The sequence below is a fragment of the Hoplias malabaricus genome, chromosome 11 (assembly GCF_029633855.1).
Source record: "Hoplias malabaricus isolate fHopMal1 chromosome 11, fHopMal1.hap1, whole genome shotgun sequence".
NCBI lineage: Eukaryota > Metazoa > Chordata > Actinopteri > Characiformes > Erythrinidae > Hoplias > Hoplias malabaricus.
In genome coordinates, this window is record NC_089810.1 from 28,440,002 (window position 1) to 28,458,889 (window position 18,888).

The window sequence follows — 18,888 nt, forward strand, 5'->3', positions numbered from 1 at the left end:
AATGCTCTGCACAGCCTGCTGGAGTGCACATCTATGGGTTCAGATGTAACACTGTGTCAGAGTTTACACCTGAACAGATAAAAGACATTTTTAGCACAAAATAATTAGTAAAACGTTACTTGAAACACTCTACATATTTATCACCATGTCAGTTCCAGTAATGACAGATGCCATAATGTTTCATGTCTTGACATTTATATAATCATATAATCTTATAGCCTTCAAACAATGTGGTCCTCCTCAGCAGATACCCTTTATTTGTAGTTGCACTGCAGGCCAGGTCATCCTCTGCCTGAGCTGGCTGGCACTAGCTCCTCCTTACCCCTACAAGAACACTACCTACCAGGGTGGGAAATTTGTGATAAAGTGCCTCTTGGTGTCTACATGGTATTGGGTTATATTGGCCTTTTCTCTTGTATTTGCTTTGTTCTTTGATTATGAAGGAAGCTTCCAGATACCTTTAACAAAGCCAAACTCATTACTTTCATTCATTCAATCATTCATTCATTCATGCATTAATTATCTGTAACTTATCCAATTCAGGGTCGCGGTGGGTCCAGAGCCTACCTGGAATGTGCCAGTCCTTCACAGGGCAACACAGACACACACACACATTCTCATTACTTTCAGTGCATTAATATTTTTTGCAGCGAGTCTCTCCTTCATACCGGCACACCACAGCTCTCCAGGAAAATATACTGTACAGTGGCTGTGGAGATATTTGCCATCTTAACCTCTGATGTTTGAGATTAGTGACTTCATAGACTGAAATATCTATAAGTTACCTGCAGGCAGAAGCTTTATGTCTATATGCAAAAAAGTATTTTGCAATAAAATTTATCATATCAGTCATCCCCTCAAAATTCAAATATTCAACACTCTATATGGTACTAGCATGCTTGTCTGGAGTCCCATATTTATATTTTATTAATATTTGATAATTTTTTTATTATCAAAAACTGAAATGAAATAAGAGAAAAATGAAGTATAAGACATATTGTCTTTCCTGGTGAAATATTTTGCCTCATATTTAATAATCAGGCTAACTAAATAAGGGATCTCTTGTTTATATAAGTACAGTACACTATTGATAACAATGGAAATAATAATAGTTTAGAATAACTATTATTTATTGTTTGTATTTTAATTAAAAATCTCCAAATTCTTCAATGTAGTCCATCAAGGGTGTAGAAATCTTGGGCCCCATGAAAGATTCCCCCCTACGCACCCACCCCAACAGAAAAAAATGTGTGGTAGAGGAAGTGGTATGGTATGGTCCCATTTCTTCACGTCACAGGTACGTCACTTCCGGCTGACTACTCGCGTGCTTGATTTGAAATTGTTTGCTGTTTGTCGCTGTTTTAGTCCTCTAGACATTTATTTACAATCTGTATTGCATATTCTTTGGCATTGCTTATCCTAGTGTGCTGTCTTCATCGTTCCTAACCCACCGTGCTTCTTAACTTCATTTTTTTCGTACATATTATTTCTCATTGTTTATTTTTCTCTCTCATGGCGCCTGCCGAGGAACGAGCCCTTTCTGAGCTCGGCGCGGAGCTCGAGCAGCTCGGTCTCGGATTCAGCATCTCTTGGAGAAGCAGACGGAGCTCCAGCGGGAGAAGACGAGACTCGAGGCAGCCCGCGACGCCCCCTATGTGGCCGTCGCCTCTCCGGCTCCTCTGCCGCGGCGGTTTGCGGGGGTACCCATCTACACGCCAGCGTCCCCCCCTCCACCGCAAAAAGTCTTCACTTCTGCCAACCGGTTTGAGGTGCTCAGCTCCTGGCCTTCACCTGCTCCAGCACCGAAGACTAAACAGGACGGTGTTCTTATTATTGGTGATTCAATAGTTAGACATTTAAAAGTGCGGGGGATAAAGAGTAATGCAACCGTATCTTGTCTCCCAGGCGCACGTGTCCTGGATGTTGCCAGGCGGCTTCTGTCGGCGCTTCGGCAGTGCGAGGACTTCGGCACCGTCGTTCTCCACGTGGGAACGAACGACATCTCCGCCCGCCGCAGCGAGGTCCTGAAGGAGCACTACCGTTCGCTTCTGGATACCACTCGGAAGAAGACGGATGCTAGGATCATCGTCTCTGGCCCCCTGCCCACCTACCGTCGAGGATGCAAGGCGTTTAGCAGGCTCTTCGGGCTCCACTCCTGGCTCCTGGATTGGTGCGGCACTGTCGGCGTGGACTACGTCGACAACTGGGAGTGCTTTCGTGAGCGTCCGGCCCTGTATCGTTGGGATGGGCTTCATCCGAGCCGTCTAGGATCCGTAGTTCTCTCTGAGAACATTGAGGTGGTTGTGCGCCGGAACTGACTGGTCATTCCCAGTCACATCAGTCAGGTAGGTGGAATGGATAGCGAGCAGGTAAGCAATATTAAAATTCCTAATGTTCCTCCTGACCATCTCTCTACTGCTAGTATGATGAGTAGCATGTCCATATCACCCACTCTGATTAACGCTAATAAATTTTTCAGCATTGAGACTGTGTCTGTTCCCCGCAAAGCTTGTTATCACAAATGCCCAAAAATCAGTTTTAACAACCTAATTAGAATTAACACCAAGGCACTGCAGCGAACGCAATATTTCAGCACTTCCAGCATTAAATTAGGGCTTTTAAATATACGATCTCTAACATCCAAAGCACTCACTGTCTGTGATATTATTACTGATAACAAACTCTATGCATTATGTCTCTGCGAAACATGGGCTAAACCCAATGAATACATTGCCCTAAATAAGTCCACTCCCCCTGGCTTCAGCTATTACAGTTGCCCACGAACATCTGGTCGTGGTGGTGGTGTAGCCACAATTTATGACCCTACCATTGACACAACACAAAAATCTAGTTATGATACTAAATCCTTTGAAGTACTTACTCTTAAAGTCACTGCATCAAAAAGGCAGCACTCATTTATGCTCATCACAATCTATCGTCCTCCTGGCCCTTATACAGAATTTCTTTGTGAATTTGCTGATTTTCTCTCAAGTGTAGTTATCGTATCAGAAAAGGCCTTAATTGTTGGTGATTTCAATATGCACTTTGAGAAGAACCATGATCCATTTAAAATTGCATTTGAATCAATTTTGGATGTGCTAGGGTTCACTCAGAATGTTACTGGGCCCACTCATCAATGCAAACACACATTGGACCTAGTGTTAACACGGGGCATTGAGATAAAGAATCTATCCAATCTCTCGCTACATGAGACCATCTCTGATCACCATCTAATCACATATGAAATTGCGTTAAACTTTGATATTTGTCCACAACCATGCTATATAAGAAAGCACACTATAACATCCTCAACAGTTAGTGATTTTATCAACAAGCTTCCAGACCTTACCACCATTTTTTTCCAACTCACCCAAATGACCTTGAGCTCATTACACACAACCTACAACACTTATTGTGTACAATCCTAGATAGTGTTGCACCAGTCAAGACCAAACAATTTAGAGAGAAAAGGCTTGCTCCATGGTACAGTGACAGCACGCGTGCATTAACTGGCTGCTCGTAACCATGAACGTAAATGGAGACACACAAAACTAGAATGTTTCCGAATTGCATAGCAGCACAGCCTCTCCGACTACAAACATGCCTTATCTAAAGCCAAATCACAGTACATCTCTTCCCTTATAGAAAACAACAAAGACAACCCCAGATTCCTTTTTAGCACTGTATCAAATCTAATTGGAAACAAAAAGGAAATCAACCCCATTGTCCCCTCTGATTTCTGTAGCAATGACTTTATGATGTTTTTAATGATAAAATTGATTGCATTTGCCTCAAAATCCAAAATCAGTCCAAAGTCACATCGGCTCTCGTAGATGAACCCCCCGCCAGCTCTGAGGTGCACTTAGACTACTTGAATTCTGTCGATGAAAATGACTTGCTTAGTTTAATTAGCTCATCTACATCAACTTCATGCTTACTGGATCCTGTACCAACACAATTATTTAAACAAATTTTACCTAAAGTCATTAGACCATTGCTCACAATAATAAACTCCCCTCAACATTGGATATGTACCAAAACCTCTGAAACTAGCGGTAATCAAACCAATTATTAAAAAACCCAATCTTGACCGTCTTGTACTCGCAAACTACAGGCCAATATCAAACCTCCCTTTTATTGCTAAGATTCTAGAAAAAGTCGTGTCACAGCAGTTGTGCTCTTATCTACAAAACAATGACATTCATGACATTTTTCAGTCTGGATTTAGAACAAATCACAGCACAGAAACGGCTCTAACAAGAGTAACTAATGACTTACTCCTTTCACATGATAAGGGCTATATCTCTATTCTGGTGCTGCTTGACCTTAGTGCAGCATTTGATACCATAAATCATGTGATGCTTCTTGATAGGCTGGAAAATCTGGTAGGAATAAAAGGATCTGCCCTCTCTTGGTTCAGATCTTATTTATCGGATCGTTATCAATTTGTTTATCTGAATAATAAATCCTCTAATCATACTTTAGTTAAATATGGTGTTCCACAAGGGTCAGTGCTTGGCCCTGTATTGTTCACACTCTACATGCTGCCACTGGGTCGACTAATCCGTAAGCATGGGATTCAATTCCACTGTTATGCTGATGACACACAACTGTATATATCAGCCAAACCCAATGATGTTGCTTGTCTACGTAAAATAACAGAATGTCTAACTGAAATTAAAGACTGGATGATGCAAAATTTTCTCATGTTAAATTCTGATAAAACTGGTCTTGTTACTAGGTACAGATACTCAGATACATTCACTCAGAAATGCTGCTATTAATCTTGATAATTCAACAGTAAAACACAATGCCATCATTAAAAACTTAGGGGTAGTCTTTGATTCGACTCTCACATTTGATACCCACATATCCAATACAGTCAAAACCGCCTTCTTCCACCTACGCAATATTGCCAAAATTCGGCATATTTTATCATTAAAAGATGCAGAGAAACTAGTGCATGCTTTTATAACTTCATGTCTAGACTACTGCAATGCACTCCTAGCAGGGAGCTTGTGCAATGCGTTACACAAGCTTCAGTTAGTTCAAAATGCAGCAGCCAGGGTGCTCACTAGAGCTAGAAAATTCGAACATATCACCCCAGTTCTCTCGTCCCTACACTGGCTACCTGTAAAATATAAAATACTATACTATATATAAATACTATAAAATACTCCTCTTAGCTTATAAATCTCTAAATGGTTTAGGCCCGCAGTATCTTACTGAACTTCTCATACCTTATCGCCCGTCACGTACACTTCGTTCACAGGATGCCCATCTACTCTTTGTTCCTCGCTTTAAGAAAAACACAGCAGGAGGAAGAGCCTTTTCTCACAAAGCTCCTCAACTCTGGAATAGCCTTCCGGTTACTGTTCGGGGCTCAGACACACTCTCAATTTTTAAATCTAGATTAAAAACCTACCTTTTCAAACAAGCTTTTGGTTAATCACTCACTTTTAGGTTACTCCTTCTATATTGGTGTTCGGGCTGGTTTTCATATTATCACTGTTCTGTATTAACCCTGTCATATCACCATAACTACAGCATTCTTAGTTAGCTTTGTAGTAACCGCCAACACGCTGTCTGTCGCTGGGTTCTCTTGCCTGGCCAGTGGAAGCTTTTTTCGCCGGACAAATTTGCCCGTTCTTTACCATGACCCTACTAACCTCTGTATTTTTATTTGTTCCCTTTGTCTGGCTTTCTTTCTCCTGTCTCTCTCTCATGCTTTGAGATGTCCTGCTGCTCTCCAGGTGTTGCCCTGATCCAGCCCGTGTCCTGTACAAGATCCTGGCCTTGTCTCAGCTACACTATCATGCTTGGCCATGCTGTTTTATCTCAGATTAACTCTGCACCTAATTTTAACTCACACAGAATCCCTGATCACCTCCTCCTTCATCAGACTCATACATCACTAATATCATCATTTTCTTTTCTGCTTCTCCATCATCACTAATATACTACATTTATATTACTATAACCCCTTCATCGGTCATCATTTCACTTTTACTTCTGTTCTCTGTTGTTTCTCCGGTGTCGACCCGAGGAGGATGGGTTCCCGTATGAGTCTTGGTTCCTTCCAAGGTTTCTTCCTCGTGTGCTGAGGGAGTTTTTCCTTGCCCCTGGCTTGCTCATAGGAGGCTTGGACCCGGATCTCTGTAAAGCTGCTTTGTGACGACTTTTTGTTGTGAAAAGCGCTATATAAATAAAATTTGATTGATTGATTGATTGAAGTAAAATCTTCAAGTGCAAGCTAATGAAACTTAGCACAAAAAGTAAGGAAATTTGTGCTTGGTAGATTAAATCTTATACTGTTGGAAAGCCTTTTAATTTTCCTTTTAATGGTATCACATGTGTAAGGAACATGCATTTGTGGGAATAGCAGTAGAGCTGAGTATATGGGTTGTGCCCATGAAAAAATTGCCAAATTTTCTCTGCCATTGCCAAACAGCTTATTTTGCTATTGCTATTGATACTACTTCTGAGCTTCTGGTACCCCCAGGTGCTGATTGGAAGCACTTGTGAGCATGGGCCTTGCTACAGTGGTCAGTAAGTGTCTGCTCCAAGAATTGGAATGCCATGTTTCAAGCTGGTGTTCCACAAAAATGGGCATCCCAAGAAGACAACACTCCAAGAAGATGTTTTCCTCACTCTGTAAGCAATTAAGTACTTATGTCTTCTACAGATTTTCATTGAAGGTTTGCAGGACGATATGTCCTACGGCTCTCTGCCCAGACAATCTGGAACAGATTGCACACAGCCAATCTCCGGTCGCATTGGGCTGCCAAAAGCCTAACATGACCTTCAACGTCAGGCCCATTTATGCTGGTGTCAGCAACACATACACTGGAACCTGAACATGTGGAGGAATGTTATGTTCAGCAATGAGTCCAGATTCTGCCTATGGCAGTTGGATCATATGGTCAACGTGCGGAGAACAATATGCTGATTGCTGCACCAATAGAGTAACATCTTTTGGTGGAGACAGTGTGATGGTGTCGGGTGGCATCTCCCTCACTGGAAAAACGAGGCTTGTCATCATTAGAGGCAATCTCAGTGCAGAGAGATATCGAGATGAAATTCTGCAACCAGTGGCAAACCCATATCACCACAGTCTGGGGCCAAACTCTATCCTCCAAGATGACAGCACTAGCCCCCACAGAGCAGGGTTTATCAGAGACTACCTACAGAATTTGGGAGTGGGGAGGACTGAATTGCCTACCTGCATCCTGATCTCAACCCCATTGAACACTTGTGGGATCAGCTTGGGCATGCTGTTCATGCCAGAGTGGCTGACACAATCACGTTAGCTGACTTGCAACAAATGTAGGTTGTCAGTGTGTGACCAGGCTAGTGACCAGCATTAGGTGGAGGTGCCAGGCTGTTGTGGCTATGTATGGTTCTTCCACACGCTACTGAGTGTCCTTTTTTTAAAAAATAAATAAATGGTTAAATTGCCAATATGTCTTGTTTCTTCAAACTTCAGTCATCCAGTCCACCAAACAACAAATGAGTCAATGGCAGAATAAGCTGTTTGACATTGGCAGAGAGGATTTGGCTCATTATCTACTACTTATCCCACAAATGCATGTTCCTTACAAATATGGCACATTTAAAAGGGAAATTAACAGGCTTTGCAACAGTATAAGATATATTACCAAAAAGCATTGTTACAACAAAGAAATAATCTATCAAATGCAAATTTCTTTAATTTTGGTGCTAAGTTTAGGTTCAAGTCTGCTTTTGGCTGACTCAAGTGTGTACCTGTGTAGCAGTAGCACTCAAGTTCTGCGCTGCCAGAAACAGACTATACCATTTAGTATAAAGATAGAGGGGTGAAATTGCAATATGATAAATAAATCGAAAAAAATATTATAGCAAATCACATCCATGTTTAATTTGCTTATTTTAACAGATGGAATTATATGTTTTATTTCAACAGCCTAGACAAGGCAATACTATTAATATAACATCAATGACTCTCAAAGGGCCCCCAATTAGTGCAAGGTCCTTTGAGCCATCCTAACTCCCCACCCCCCCCCCCCCCCCCCCGATGGTGGTGCCCCTGACAGGAATAACAATGTGTGCCTTAAGAATACATCTCTAAGCCATGAGGTTATTTGTGTGTGTGTGTGTGTGTGTGTGTCTGTTGCAAATGTGCTTGCTAAAGTTAATATACACTGTTTACATAAGCCTAATCGTTGAAAGGGGCCTTACAGCTACATTCCTTTGTACATGAGGGTCTTAAAAAGCCTTAGATGGAACTTTACCTATGACATGTTTCTTGGTATTCTGCTCTGCCCTAAAAACAATTACGAAACATTTAGGAACAAAAATACAAACAATCAAACCAAAGCTTGAGGCCAAAATAGCAAAAATTTCTACAGCCACAGTAAACTTTCCAGGAGAGCTGACATAAGCTGGAATAAAGGTAATCCAAACTGCACAGAATATGAGCATACTGAATGTGATGAACTTGGCTTCATTAAAGTTATCAGGCAGCTTTCGTGCTAGAAAGGCCAAAACACAACACAGTAGAGCCAGAAATCCTATATAGCCCAGTACAGCCCAGAATCCTATAGCTGAGCTTAAGCGACATTCTAAGATTATACTTTCCTTGTAGTGCTTTAGGTTTTTGAAGGGGAAAGGAGGGGATATTGTTAACCACAGTACACAAATAATGACCTGTATGAGAGTGAAGAAAAGGACACTGAGTCTCTGCTGTGGAGGCCCAAACCACTTCATGACATTATTGCCTGGAAGTGTAGCCCTGAAGGCCATTAACACCACTATTGTTTTGCCCAGAACACAGGAGACGCAGAGGACGAAGCTGATCCCAAATGCTGTGTGGCGAAGCATGCAGGACCACTCAGAGGGCTGACCAATGAAGGTAAGTGAGCAGAGGAAACAGAGGGCCAAAGAGAAGAGAAGCAGAAAGCTCAGTTCTGAATTGTTAGCACGGACGATGGGAGTAGTTCTGTGTCTATAGAAGACAGCAGCCACACACACAGCGATTAGAGCCCCAGTGATAGAGAATGCTGTTAGGATTATGCTCAGAGTGTCTTCCCAGGACAGGAACTCTACGGGCTTGGGGAGGCAGCTATCTCGCTTTGCACTGGGCCAGAACTCAGGAGGACACTGCACACAATCCAGAGAGTCTAGAAAATCAGAAAAGCAAACTTTGCCATGTGTCATATGCATTTGTTTAAAATATTTATAATTCACAAATAATGAATATATTTAACTGCAAGTTGTGAAAATCTGTAATTGAGATTCATAATAAATGATGTACCAACGAATAGACATTAGGAGGGTCTGTTTTATGTCTAAGAAAGCTAAATGATTAGCTTTGTTGTTATTTACTTGCATCGTTCTGTCTTTGAAATCCCATTGAAGGTTTTTAACAATGGCCTCCATGGTGCTTATGCTACCTATACATGCCACTGAACTGGTGCACAAATGCAAGTTTACATTTATTCATTCATTATCTGAAAACACTTATTCAGTTTAGGCTCACTGGGTCCGGAGCCCACCCAGAATCACTGGGTGCAAGGCATGAACATACCCTGGAGGGGGCGCCAGTCCCTCACAGGGCGACACAGACAATTTTGAGTCAAAAATCCACCTACCAACCAGAGGAAACCCAAGCTAACACATTGAGAACACTGCAAGCTTATAATTGCTGGAATTTTACAACTTCATTAACACCGGATGCAGAGGCTGCAGTTTGATACAAACCTGCAGTTTGATACACATTTTGATCAATCTTTCATGTTACTATATATAAAATGAGCCTAGAATTTTGCTATATATAAAATGATGTGTTCATGTACAATATACGTCGGCCCTCATATTAGTTTAATGGTAAATATCAAGCATGAAGAGATTATATATGGATGGGTCCATTGAATATATTGCATTATTATACTCAACTTGTTCTGTTACTGAACTCTCCTTCACCACATGGTGCACAGTCGTAGCAACAGACTGGCCTTCCTTTCTGTACAGCTTTCCTGGTGCCTAAAGGACATATCTCACTGCACACAGACACTGGCACCTAAGGGAAATACAACTGAACAGAATCAATATTGTACACACAGTGGAAAACAGCTTAGTAATGAGTGAGTATATGTGGTACAGTACCTCCCTCCGCCCCCCTAACCAGCTGATAGCCTTGGTCATGCTAAATTCTTGGCCTCTCATTTTAGATGAATCATAGTGGCCCACTGTCATAAAATGTAAACCACCATCCTTCTTAACTTGCCAGTTTATGAGTTCATAATTAGCCGCAGGATCTCCATTAGCATCAAACGTGACCCGAAAACCATTCTTTGTATTGAAGTTCACTCTCTTGAGTTGGTGGATTATCTGCAGTAAACATCAGGGCTGTGTGAGTTCTTTTGGTGTAGGCAATGCTCACATGTAGTCTGCTGAATTCTGTATGAACTAGGGATATGGGAATTCTGGGCAAATACTGATATTTGATTTTGTTAAGTGATTATCTGTCAGTGACAAAAAAAAAAAAAAAAAAAAAAAAACATGCCCCATATGGTTGGACATTTAGAAAATATGTAAACTGAGATTTGATTCAGCTGGATTAGCAATATAGCATTGGTAAAATATGGTTCTAGTGTCATAATTAAAGTAAAACACAAATATATTGTCATAATAACATGATTAATCGTATAGAGCAAAATAAATCAGTATAGCCAGCAATTAGAATAGGATATTGAATCACTATTCAACACGTGAGAGACTTCTGCTTTATCATTGATGGATAACATTATTCACAAATAAATGTAGCAGCTTTATACCTGCCATGGTTGGAACTGAATGCTTTTGTCGCACTGCGTGTCATTACAGATAACACCGTGGATGGCATGCGCTATGGCGTATGTAGCTTTGTACACCATGTTAGTGATACGCAGCTGCGACGTGTCTGTGTATGGGTTCTGCAGCGCGCGGATGTCCTCGCTGTCGTCACATTCCCTCATGCTTTCAGAGAAACCAGTCAGGCTACAGCTGAACGAGCTCTCCCAGAATTCCTTTAACAGTGGTGATTTGAGAGCTTGTGCCGGAGAGAGGTCTAAAAGAAACTCATGGAGACCTGGGATCACTGAGCGGGGAACATCGAACCCTATCGCCCCAGCGAACATGTTAAACTGCAGAAAATCTGGGTTAGTGATCCATGACTCACTGCCAATCCACTGAAGGGGTGGCGGCGGATTTCTCACAAGTTCCTCCAAGAGAATTATCATGTCACCGGATGACATAAAAGCTACAATTACTCGGGCTGTTGACCTGCGGATGACGTTCGCCACTCTCTCCACTTTGCTGCGCGGCTGGGTTCTGTAGTAGGCCTCCGAGTACTCCACACAGATCCCCTCCTCCTGCGCAGCCTTTAGAAACGAGGTCATTCCGTTATTTCCATAATCCGAGTCACTGCGCACTGCCCCAATCCATGTCCAGCCAAAATGTTTCACCATTCTGGCCAGCGCTGCCGCTTGGTGGTGGTCACTTGGTATTGTCCTGAAGAAGGAAGGGAACTGACGCTTATCGCTCAAACACGCGCAGGTGGCGTAGTGACTGACCTGTTATTTAGCCGTTGTAAGAAAGATGAAGGAAACGTTAATAGTCGATTTTCAGCGACTGCTGAATTACTAACACTGGGATATGAACATTTATTTATTACATTACTTGGGGTAGAAAACTCTTTTAATCATTACTATACATTCATATATATATATATATATATATATATATATATATATATATATATATATATATATATATATATAAATGTGCGCATAACAAAAAAATCACTTAAGATGCTCATCACAAATTTCAAAACTCATTAAAAATAAACTGAATGAATCTTATACAAGACAGACAAGTTTCGACTCCTGTTAAATATAATTTTAAGTATATATTTTAGTATATGTTATTTTGAAAAAACATAAATCTGGGCGGACTACCGGTAATTAAGCAGATTTTTAAACAAAATGCTTTTTTTTTTTTTTTTTACCACTTTTCCATTCACAGTCCAATTTACTAATTTTCCATTCATTAGGTTATTTTGTTATTCTTTATAAATTAGATTAAACAACTTTAGTCCAGTACAGTGTCAACATTTTCAGCATATTTTTTTATATCAGGCTTATATTCTTTGTCATATCTCTCATATTGTTGGTAATATTTGTATTACTTTGTTTTCCAGAATAAAAGTCTCTGTGAATGTAAAATCTGTTTGAGGAGATTATCAATGAGTAATATCCTGTACAGGACAGTAATCTGAGTGGTGCGATATTGGACCAGCAGTGGTCTACAGTCAGTGATGTGCCAGCCTGTGGACTGGTGGACAGATATATCCTCACTGTCTGGGGACATTTCAGAAAATTCCTGACATAAGTCTATGAGTTTGTTGAACTGTGCATATATTTTCACATATATCCTCGGTCTTTATTTACACATACTATTGTTAAATGTTGAGGAAAAAGTACAGTTCTAAAATTTGATGCGTACCTGTGGTATTCCAAAAAGACCCAGAATCCTGGCCATGCTAATAGACGGTGTGGAGCCAGACTCCCCAATGACAGCAGGTACAGCGGCAGCTGTGGATTTTAAACAGGAAGCAGTATTGCTGAATAGTGGCTCTACACCATTTGCTAACTGAAATGCACCTTTGATCGCCATGGGCACGGCTGCGCATGAGTCGTGTATCTCGTAGCCTAACTTAATTCCCGGTAGCAAATCTGTTCTGTTATTGATCTCGTGGATGGTGAATTCCATGGCGCGGGCGAAGCGCAGCTCCCTGAAATCCATACTGTATGAGACAAGAAGACACCACAATGTTTTTTTTAAACTTAAAGTCATTACATTTTGAGTAATAGAATGATCAAGTGACAATAAAATAACAATCAATTCAAAATAACCTCCCAGAGCACTGTGGCTGTGGTGGCTGTCTGGTGTAGGCATTCTGTTCTAATTTTAAATAGTGATGAAAGGAGAATATTCCTCCAATCACAAAGTCTCCTTTCAAATAAAAGCCAGGTAACAGAGACTGTGTCCACAGCCTGCAGTTGACTTGGTCAACTTTACATGCCACAAAGCTTCCAGTTATCCACAGCATTGAAAAAAATGGCATCAGAGATGAACTGGTCTGCATGGTGTACTCTGTGGCTCCCAGGTTTCTGAAGGTCATGATGATTGTTTAACAGTGCTTTAAATATCCACAATTCCATGATGTCCATTAACAGTGGGTGTGAGTTGGGCAGAGGAGGTGTGGTTTGTAATCAGCATTAATCTCAGTGGTAATAACCTTATGCTGTTTGTCCTTTTCAGGATATGAGCATACAGTGTAATTTTAGGCTTTTTTGCCTACAGTATCAGAAAACAAATCATATTCATTTTAATGTTTACTGATTGTACTTTTATTTGGGGACTGATACACCAAAATGTTTAGTTAATAATTAGGTATGATATGAAATTTGCCTTTATTGTTCTTTCCTAGGGTTCTTTTGAGTGAACTATACAGAATCCTGATGTGTACAGTGGAAAAAAATATATTTAAAAGTGTAATTATCATCAGTCTAGGTTCCAAAAATATAGTGTTGCTGGTGCACGTTTCAGCATAAAAAAAAAGAAACAGAAAGGTAACATTAAAAAAGAAACAAGCATGGTGAGCTTCCCCTCTGATATATCAGTGGCGGATGCTGGTCTTTCAAGGAGGGGAAGCTCAATTTCTGCCTACATCATAAAATATGTTGGTTTATTTATATGTAAATTCTACCCTCCATTCCTTTTTAAGAAAATGATCTGTGACCCTGTCGTACCAACAAGGCGTCTTTTCCAGGGACTTGACTAGTGTCCTCTCAATGGCCTGCAGAGCTAGGCTGCTTAAACGGCCTTGGCCCATGTGAAATGTGTCCGCCTGTGCTCCCACGGATCTTTACACCAAAGGATTGCTGATTTTGTCATTTCGCTGCCAATCAAAAAGGAATTCAGCCTCAGCCAGATCATCCAATCATCATGCAGAAGCTGAGCGTCCAGACCAGCCGAGGCCAGCCCACTGCCCCATAGACCCCCAGAGACGCTGAGCGTCCGATGGGCGGGACAAAGCCCAGCATTTATCCAATGACTCCTCTCGTTTTGCTGCACTTCACTGCTTCGCTATTGAACTATGTGGACGCTCAGCGTCCAAACTGTTTACAGCACTGTGGAGCTGCGGGAATGATTGTGAGGAATGCCGCGTCTCTACCAGTTATAAGAAGATGATTCTGAACAAAAGTTGAGCGTGTTGTAGTGCATATCTATTCAAAGACATGTACACACAACAGTATATATTTGATCACTTATTTTTGTATATTTTAGGGGAAGCTGAGCTTCCCTTGCAATCTTAGAGCAATCGCCACTGATATATATATATTGGGCAGGTTCGGAATGAGCATGAAGCCGAGATCCTTGTTGGATAGGTGAACCCATATGTATATGCCATTGCCCATGCTCTGCACAACCAGCTGGAGTGCAGAACTCTATGAGTTCAGATGTAACACTTGTCAGAGTTTACATCTGGACAAATAAAAGGAATTGTTAGCACAAAATAATTAGTAACACATTATTTAAACCACTCTACATATTCATTGCCATGTCAGTTCCAGTAATCATAATAGATGCCATAATGTTTCATGTCTTGAACTTTTGTAATATAATCCTTTTTGCCATGCACATTATATTTTTATTTCATTTTCTACTACTATTGTTCAACATTGAACAACTCAAATTTTAATTGTAATAGCTACTTCACCATCTAAAGAAAGTGAACTTCATCAACCAGTTTGGAGAAAAAGTGTATTTTTATCATAATGGTGAACCAGTCCCACTGTATGACATCTGGCAGAGAGAGGGTAAAGGTGGAATAAGGTTCCATAGAGTGGGCAGTTATGATGGTTCATCTCCTCGTGTGAAGTAACTTGAATTAGACAACATTTCAATGGGCAAAAGGGCAAAACCGGGTGAGTCTATAAAAAGTGACAAAATTCAGTGTCAGGGTGAGGCACACCTTGTGATATATACTGAGTTTGACACAGGTTTATTTTCATTATTAATGAGTTGGTAGTATAAGTCTGGCCATTAAATTAAAATATATAAAGAAAGGCCTTTTAATATATATTAATGATATTTTCTATAAACAAACGGGATAGAAGTATTTTGTGAGAGAAGAAAAACCTTTACACTTCTTAATTTAATTAATAATTATTTGCATGTACTATTTTTACTTACACAGACCCATGAGAAACCATGTGAGCCCTCTAAGTATGCTGGATATCTGTGTGTGTGTGTGTGATTGAGATATCATATGAGCATGCTGTTATAGGATAATTAGCTGAATTTTTATAGAAAATGTTTGGAAAAAGGTAAAGAATATCACACTTACTGGAATAATGTTATTTGGTTTTATTCTAATGTTGGGCAATAAACACTTGCTGCTCAGATAAATACCTGTATAAATCTCATAATCTCTGGGGCCTAAAACATTTGCACAGTACTGTAGTTTCTGTTCAAATTGTCTATTTAGGAAGTTTTTTTTCTGTGTTTGTGCGTGTGTGTGTGTGTGTGTGTGTGGGGGGGGGGGGGGGGTTGGGGGCTGAATACATAATCATGATAAAAAATCAAGATATATAGTTGTCAGGTTAATATTAAATATAATAAGCAATAGATATTCTCGGAAGCATCATGAGGGACAAACAAATAATACACACACACACACACACACAAGTATGTGTGTATGTATGTGTCTTTTACAATTTTGTGACTGTTTCAAAGAGATTTGGAGAGTACCTTACCCATAAGGTGTTTCTTGGTGTTCTGCTCTGGCCTAAACATGATTATGACACTTGGGAGCAAAAATACAAATAATCAAACCAAAGCTTGAGGCCAAAATAGCAAATACCTCTACAGTCACAGTGAACTTTCCAGGAGAGCTGACATACGTGGGAATAAAGGTAATCCAAACTGCACAGAATATGAGCATACTGAATGTGATGAATTTGGCTTCATTGAAGTTATTAGGCAACTTCCGAGCCAGAAAAGCCAAAACAAAACACAACAAAGCCAGGAGTCCTATGTAACCCAGTACAGCCCAGAATCCTATAGCTGAACCTAATTCACATTCCAGAATGATCATTTGCTTATAGTGTTTTAGATTTTTGAAGGGGAAAGGAGGAGATATTGTTAACCAAATTACACAAATAATGATCTGTATGAGAGTGAAGACAACGACACTGAGTCTCTGCTGTGGAGGCCTAAACCACAGAGGACAAAGGTGATCCCAAACGCTATATGGCGAAGCATGCAGGACCACTCAGAGGGCTGACAAATAAAAGTAAGTGAACAGAGGAAACACAGGGCCAAAGAGAAGAGAAGCAGGAAGCTGAGCTCTGAGTTGTTGGCTCTGACAATGGGAGAAGTCCTGTGTCTGTAGAAAACTGCAGCCACACAGAGAGCTATGAAGGCCCCAGCCACAGAGAATGATATCAGTATAATGCTCAGAGTGTCATCCCAGGACAGGAAGTCTACAGGCTTGGGGAGGCAGCTGTCTCGCTTGGCATTAGGCCAGAACTCAAGAGGGCACTGTATACAGTTTAAAGCATCTAAGAGATAGAAAATGTATATTCAATAATCATTGCTAGACAGAACCTCACAAAGATAAAGGGGAAAAAACTAACTATAGATGTGAGGGTTAATTCAGCATTATTTGTTCTGATAGCCAACCTGTCCTGTTACTGATCTCTCCTTCTGTGCATGGTATACAGTCATAGCAGCAGACTGGCCTTCCTTTCTGTACAGCCTTCCTAGTGCCAGGAGGACAACTCTCACTGCACACAGACACTGGCACCTGTGAAAGACAACAGACAAATGCAATGCATAATAATATGTGACATTTGAAGATCACAATGCTTTTCATAGGTGAATATTTTTAAATAGTGAATGAATACCTTTGTTTGTCCCCCAACCCATCTGATAGATCTGCTCATACTGAACTCTTGTCCCTTTGGCTTGGAGGAGTCGTAGTGGCCCACTGTCACAAAATCCAAGGCTCCGCCTTTTTGAACTTGCCAGTTTATGAGCTCATACATAGCCGCAGGATCGCCATTGGTATCAAATGTGACCTGATAGCCATTTGTTGTAGTGAAGTTCACTCTTTTGAGCTGGTGGAGTATCTGCAGTGGCAGACAATATGAAATCCATAATCTATTATTTACATATAGTAACAAATGTTTTATAAATTATTGTTATTATTAAAAATATTGAAGCATTTGTAATTTTGTGTTGCGTTATTTAAATGATTATTTTACAAATTAATATTAAATCATTGTGAATTATAAAGCAGTAATTTTGTAATTTTGTAATTTTTATTTTCCATGTTGCCCAATTCACAGGGGTGTGAGGAGGCGTGATTTTGTACCTAATGTTTATCACCGCAGCAATAACTTTTTGTTGGTTTTCCATATTCAATAATTCAATAGCTGTATGTGTTGCAGAAGATTGTTAATTCAAATGCCGTAAACAGTGGCCTGTTCTCTTAGCTTACAACATTAAGTACAATTTTCTTTAGGTTCTGAAATTAAATTAGAAATTAGTATGCTCAATACATTCAATACATTCTTTGCAATATATATAATGAGTGTTTGATAGTTGTAACAAAATAGAGCAAGCATCACATATTTAATTTATAACTAGGTTAGCCTTATTGGTGTTGTTACTCAATATAGCAAACCATATTTGAATGAACATTAACCCTGGATTTTAATTCATATATCAAATATGAAAAACTCAATAGCTTCTTTATTCTAAGATACAAAATTGTAACTTTAAATGATGAAAGTTTTATTTCAAATTATTGCAACAAACTACATATGCAGGAACTGAATACATTTTAGTTTATTTTAATTCATATTTAAAATATAAAAAAAATCAATAGCTTTTTCACTGTAGGACACAAAATATAAAATCAAATGCAATGCATACCTCTACTGTAACTAACTACAGCAAGCCACATTTAAAATAATTCAAAAACTTAAATTTAATAAACACTTCAAATTCAACTGATTTACTGTAGGAGTCCACATTGTTGAAATATACACTTAGGCATACCTTATAGACATATACCTATAGCAAACTAAATTTAGAAGAAAAAAAAAAACAATTTACAATTCAAAAGAATATTCAAAAGCCTATGTTCTCCAGGACCCAGAATTGTAAATCGAAATGCTATTTTAGTGTGCACATTATTTCAGTTTACCTTTAATTTATTTATTCATTATCTGTAACAGCTTATCCAGTTCAGGGTCGCGGTGGGTCCAGAGCCTACTTGGAATCATTGGGCGCTGCCATCTTGGGATACACTCTGGAGGGGGCGCCAGTCTCTCTCTCTCACACACACACACACACACGTTTATGTCTTATGAGGACATCCCTTGCCAAACCAGTTAAAACGTGGTTTAGTGGGATCCACCTTTCCCTTTGCCCTACAGCACTGCTGGAAACACAAAAAAATTGCGAGATTCTGGTTTTTATGGTGTAAAAGGACATAGCGCCAAGATTTGAGCGGGAGTTTTTCTGACGTAGATAAGAGCACAAACAGTGCTGGAATTATGAGGATACCAGCCCTGTCCTCATAAACGCAAATGTCCCCGTAATGTCGGTATGTAGTCAGGTGAAAAGTCCTTGTAAACCATAAAAACCAACGCACACACACACACATTTTTTTATTTAACACATGAAAAATTGTATGGCTTCTTTAATGTTGTAGCCAAATTTGACAACATTTGCATAAACTTTAGCATTTAATGTGAATTCACATTTTTAAATGTCAAAATTTCTATAGGT

At 39.9% G+C, this 18,888-nt stretch overlaps 1 protein-coding gene and 1 pseudogene across 1 annotated transcript; both read right to left on the bottom strand.

Annotated features, from left to right (window-relative positions):
- Positions 1-8,244: 8,244 nt before the first annotated feature.
- LOC136709248 (extracellular calcium-sensing receptor-like) lies at positions 8,245-13,129 on the bottom strand. The gene is made up of 6 exons (XM_066684356.1): positions 12,933-13,129; positions 12,523-12,823; positions 10,815-11,591; positions 10,144-10,368; positions 9,934-10,057; positions 8,245-9,158 (listed from the first exon to the last, which is right to left on the bottom strand). The coding sequence occupies exons 1-6, from the start codon at positions 13,127-13,129 to the stop codon at positions 8,245-8,247; spliced, it is 2,538 nt and encodes an 845-aa protein (XP_066540453.1).
- A 2,687-nt stretch (positions 13,130-15,816) lies between these two features.
- On the bottom strand, positions 15,817-18,128 carry LOC136709321 (extracellular calcium-sensing receptor-like; annotated as a pseudogene).
- Between the last annotated feature and the right edge of the window lie 760 nt (positions 18,129-18,888).

Coding starts and splice junctions, on each gene's coding strand:
- LOC136709248 (XM_066684356.1), bottom strand. CDS start 13,129: ATGCTGTGGATAACTGGAAGCTTTGTGGCATGTAAAGTTGACCAAGTC. Junction 12,824..12,932: donor CAGCCACAGTGCTCTGGGAG/GTTATTTTGAAT, acceptor TGTCTCATACAG/TATGGATTTCAGGGAGCTGC. Junction 10,058..10,143: donor GGTTAGGGGGGCGGAGGGAG/GTACTGTACCAC, acceptor TATTTCCCTTAG/GTGCCAGTGTCTGTGTGCAG.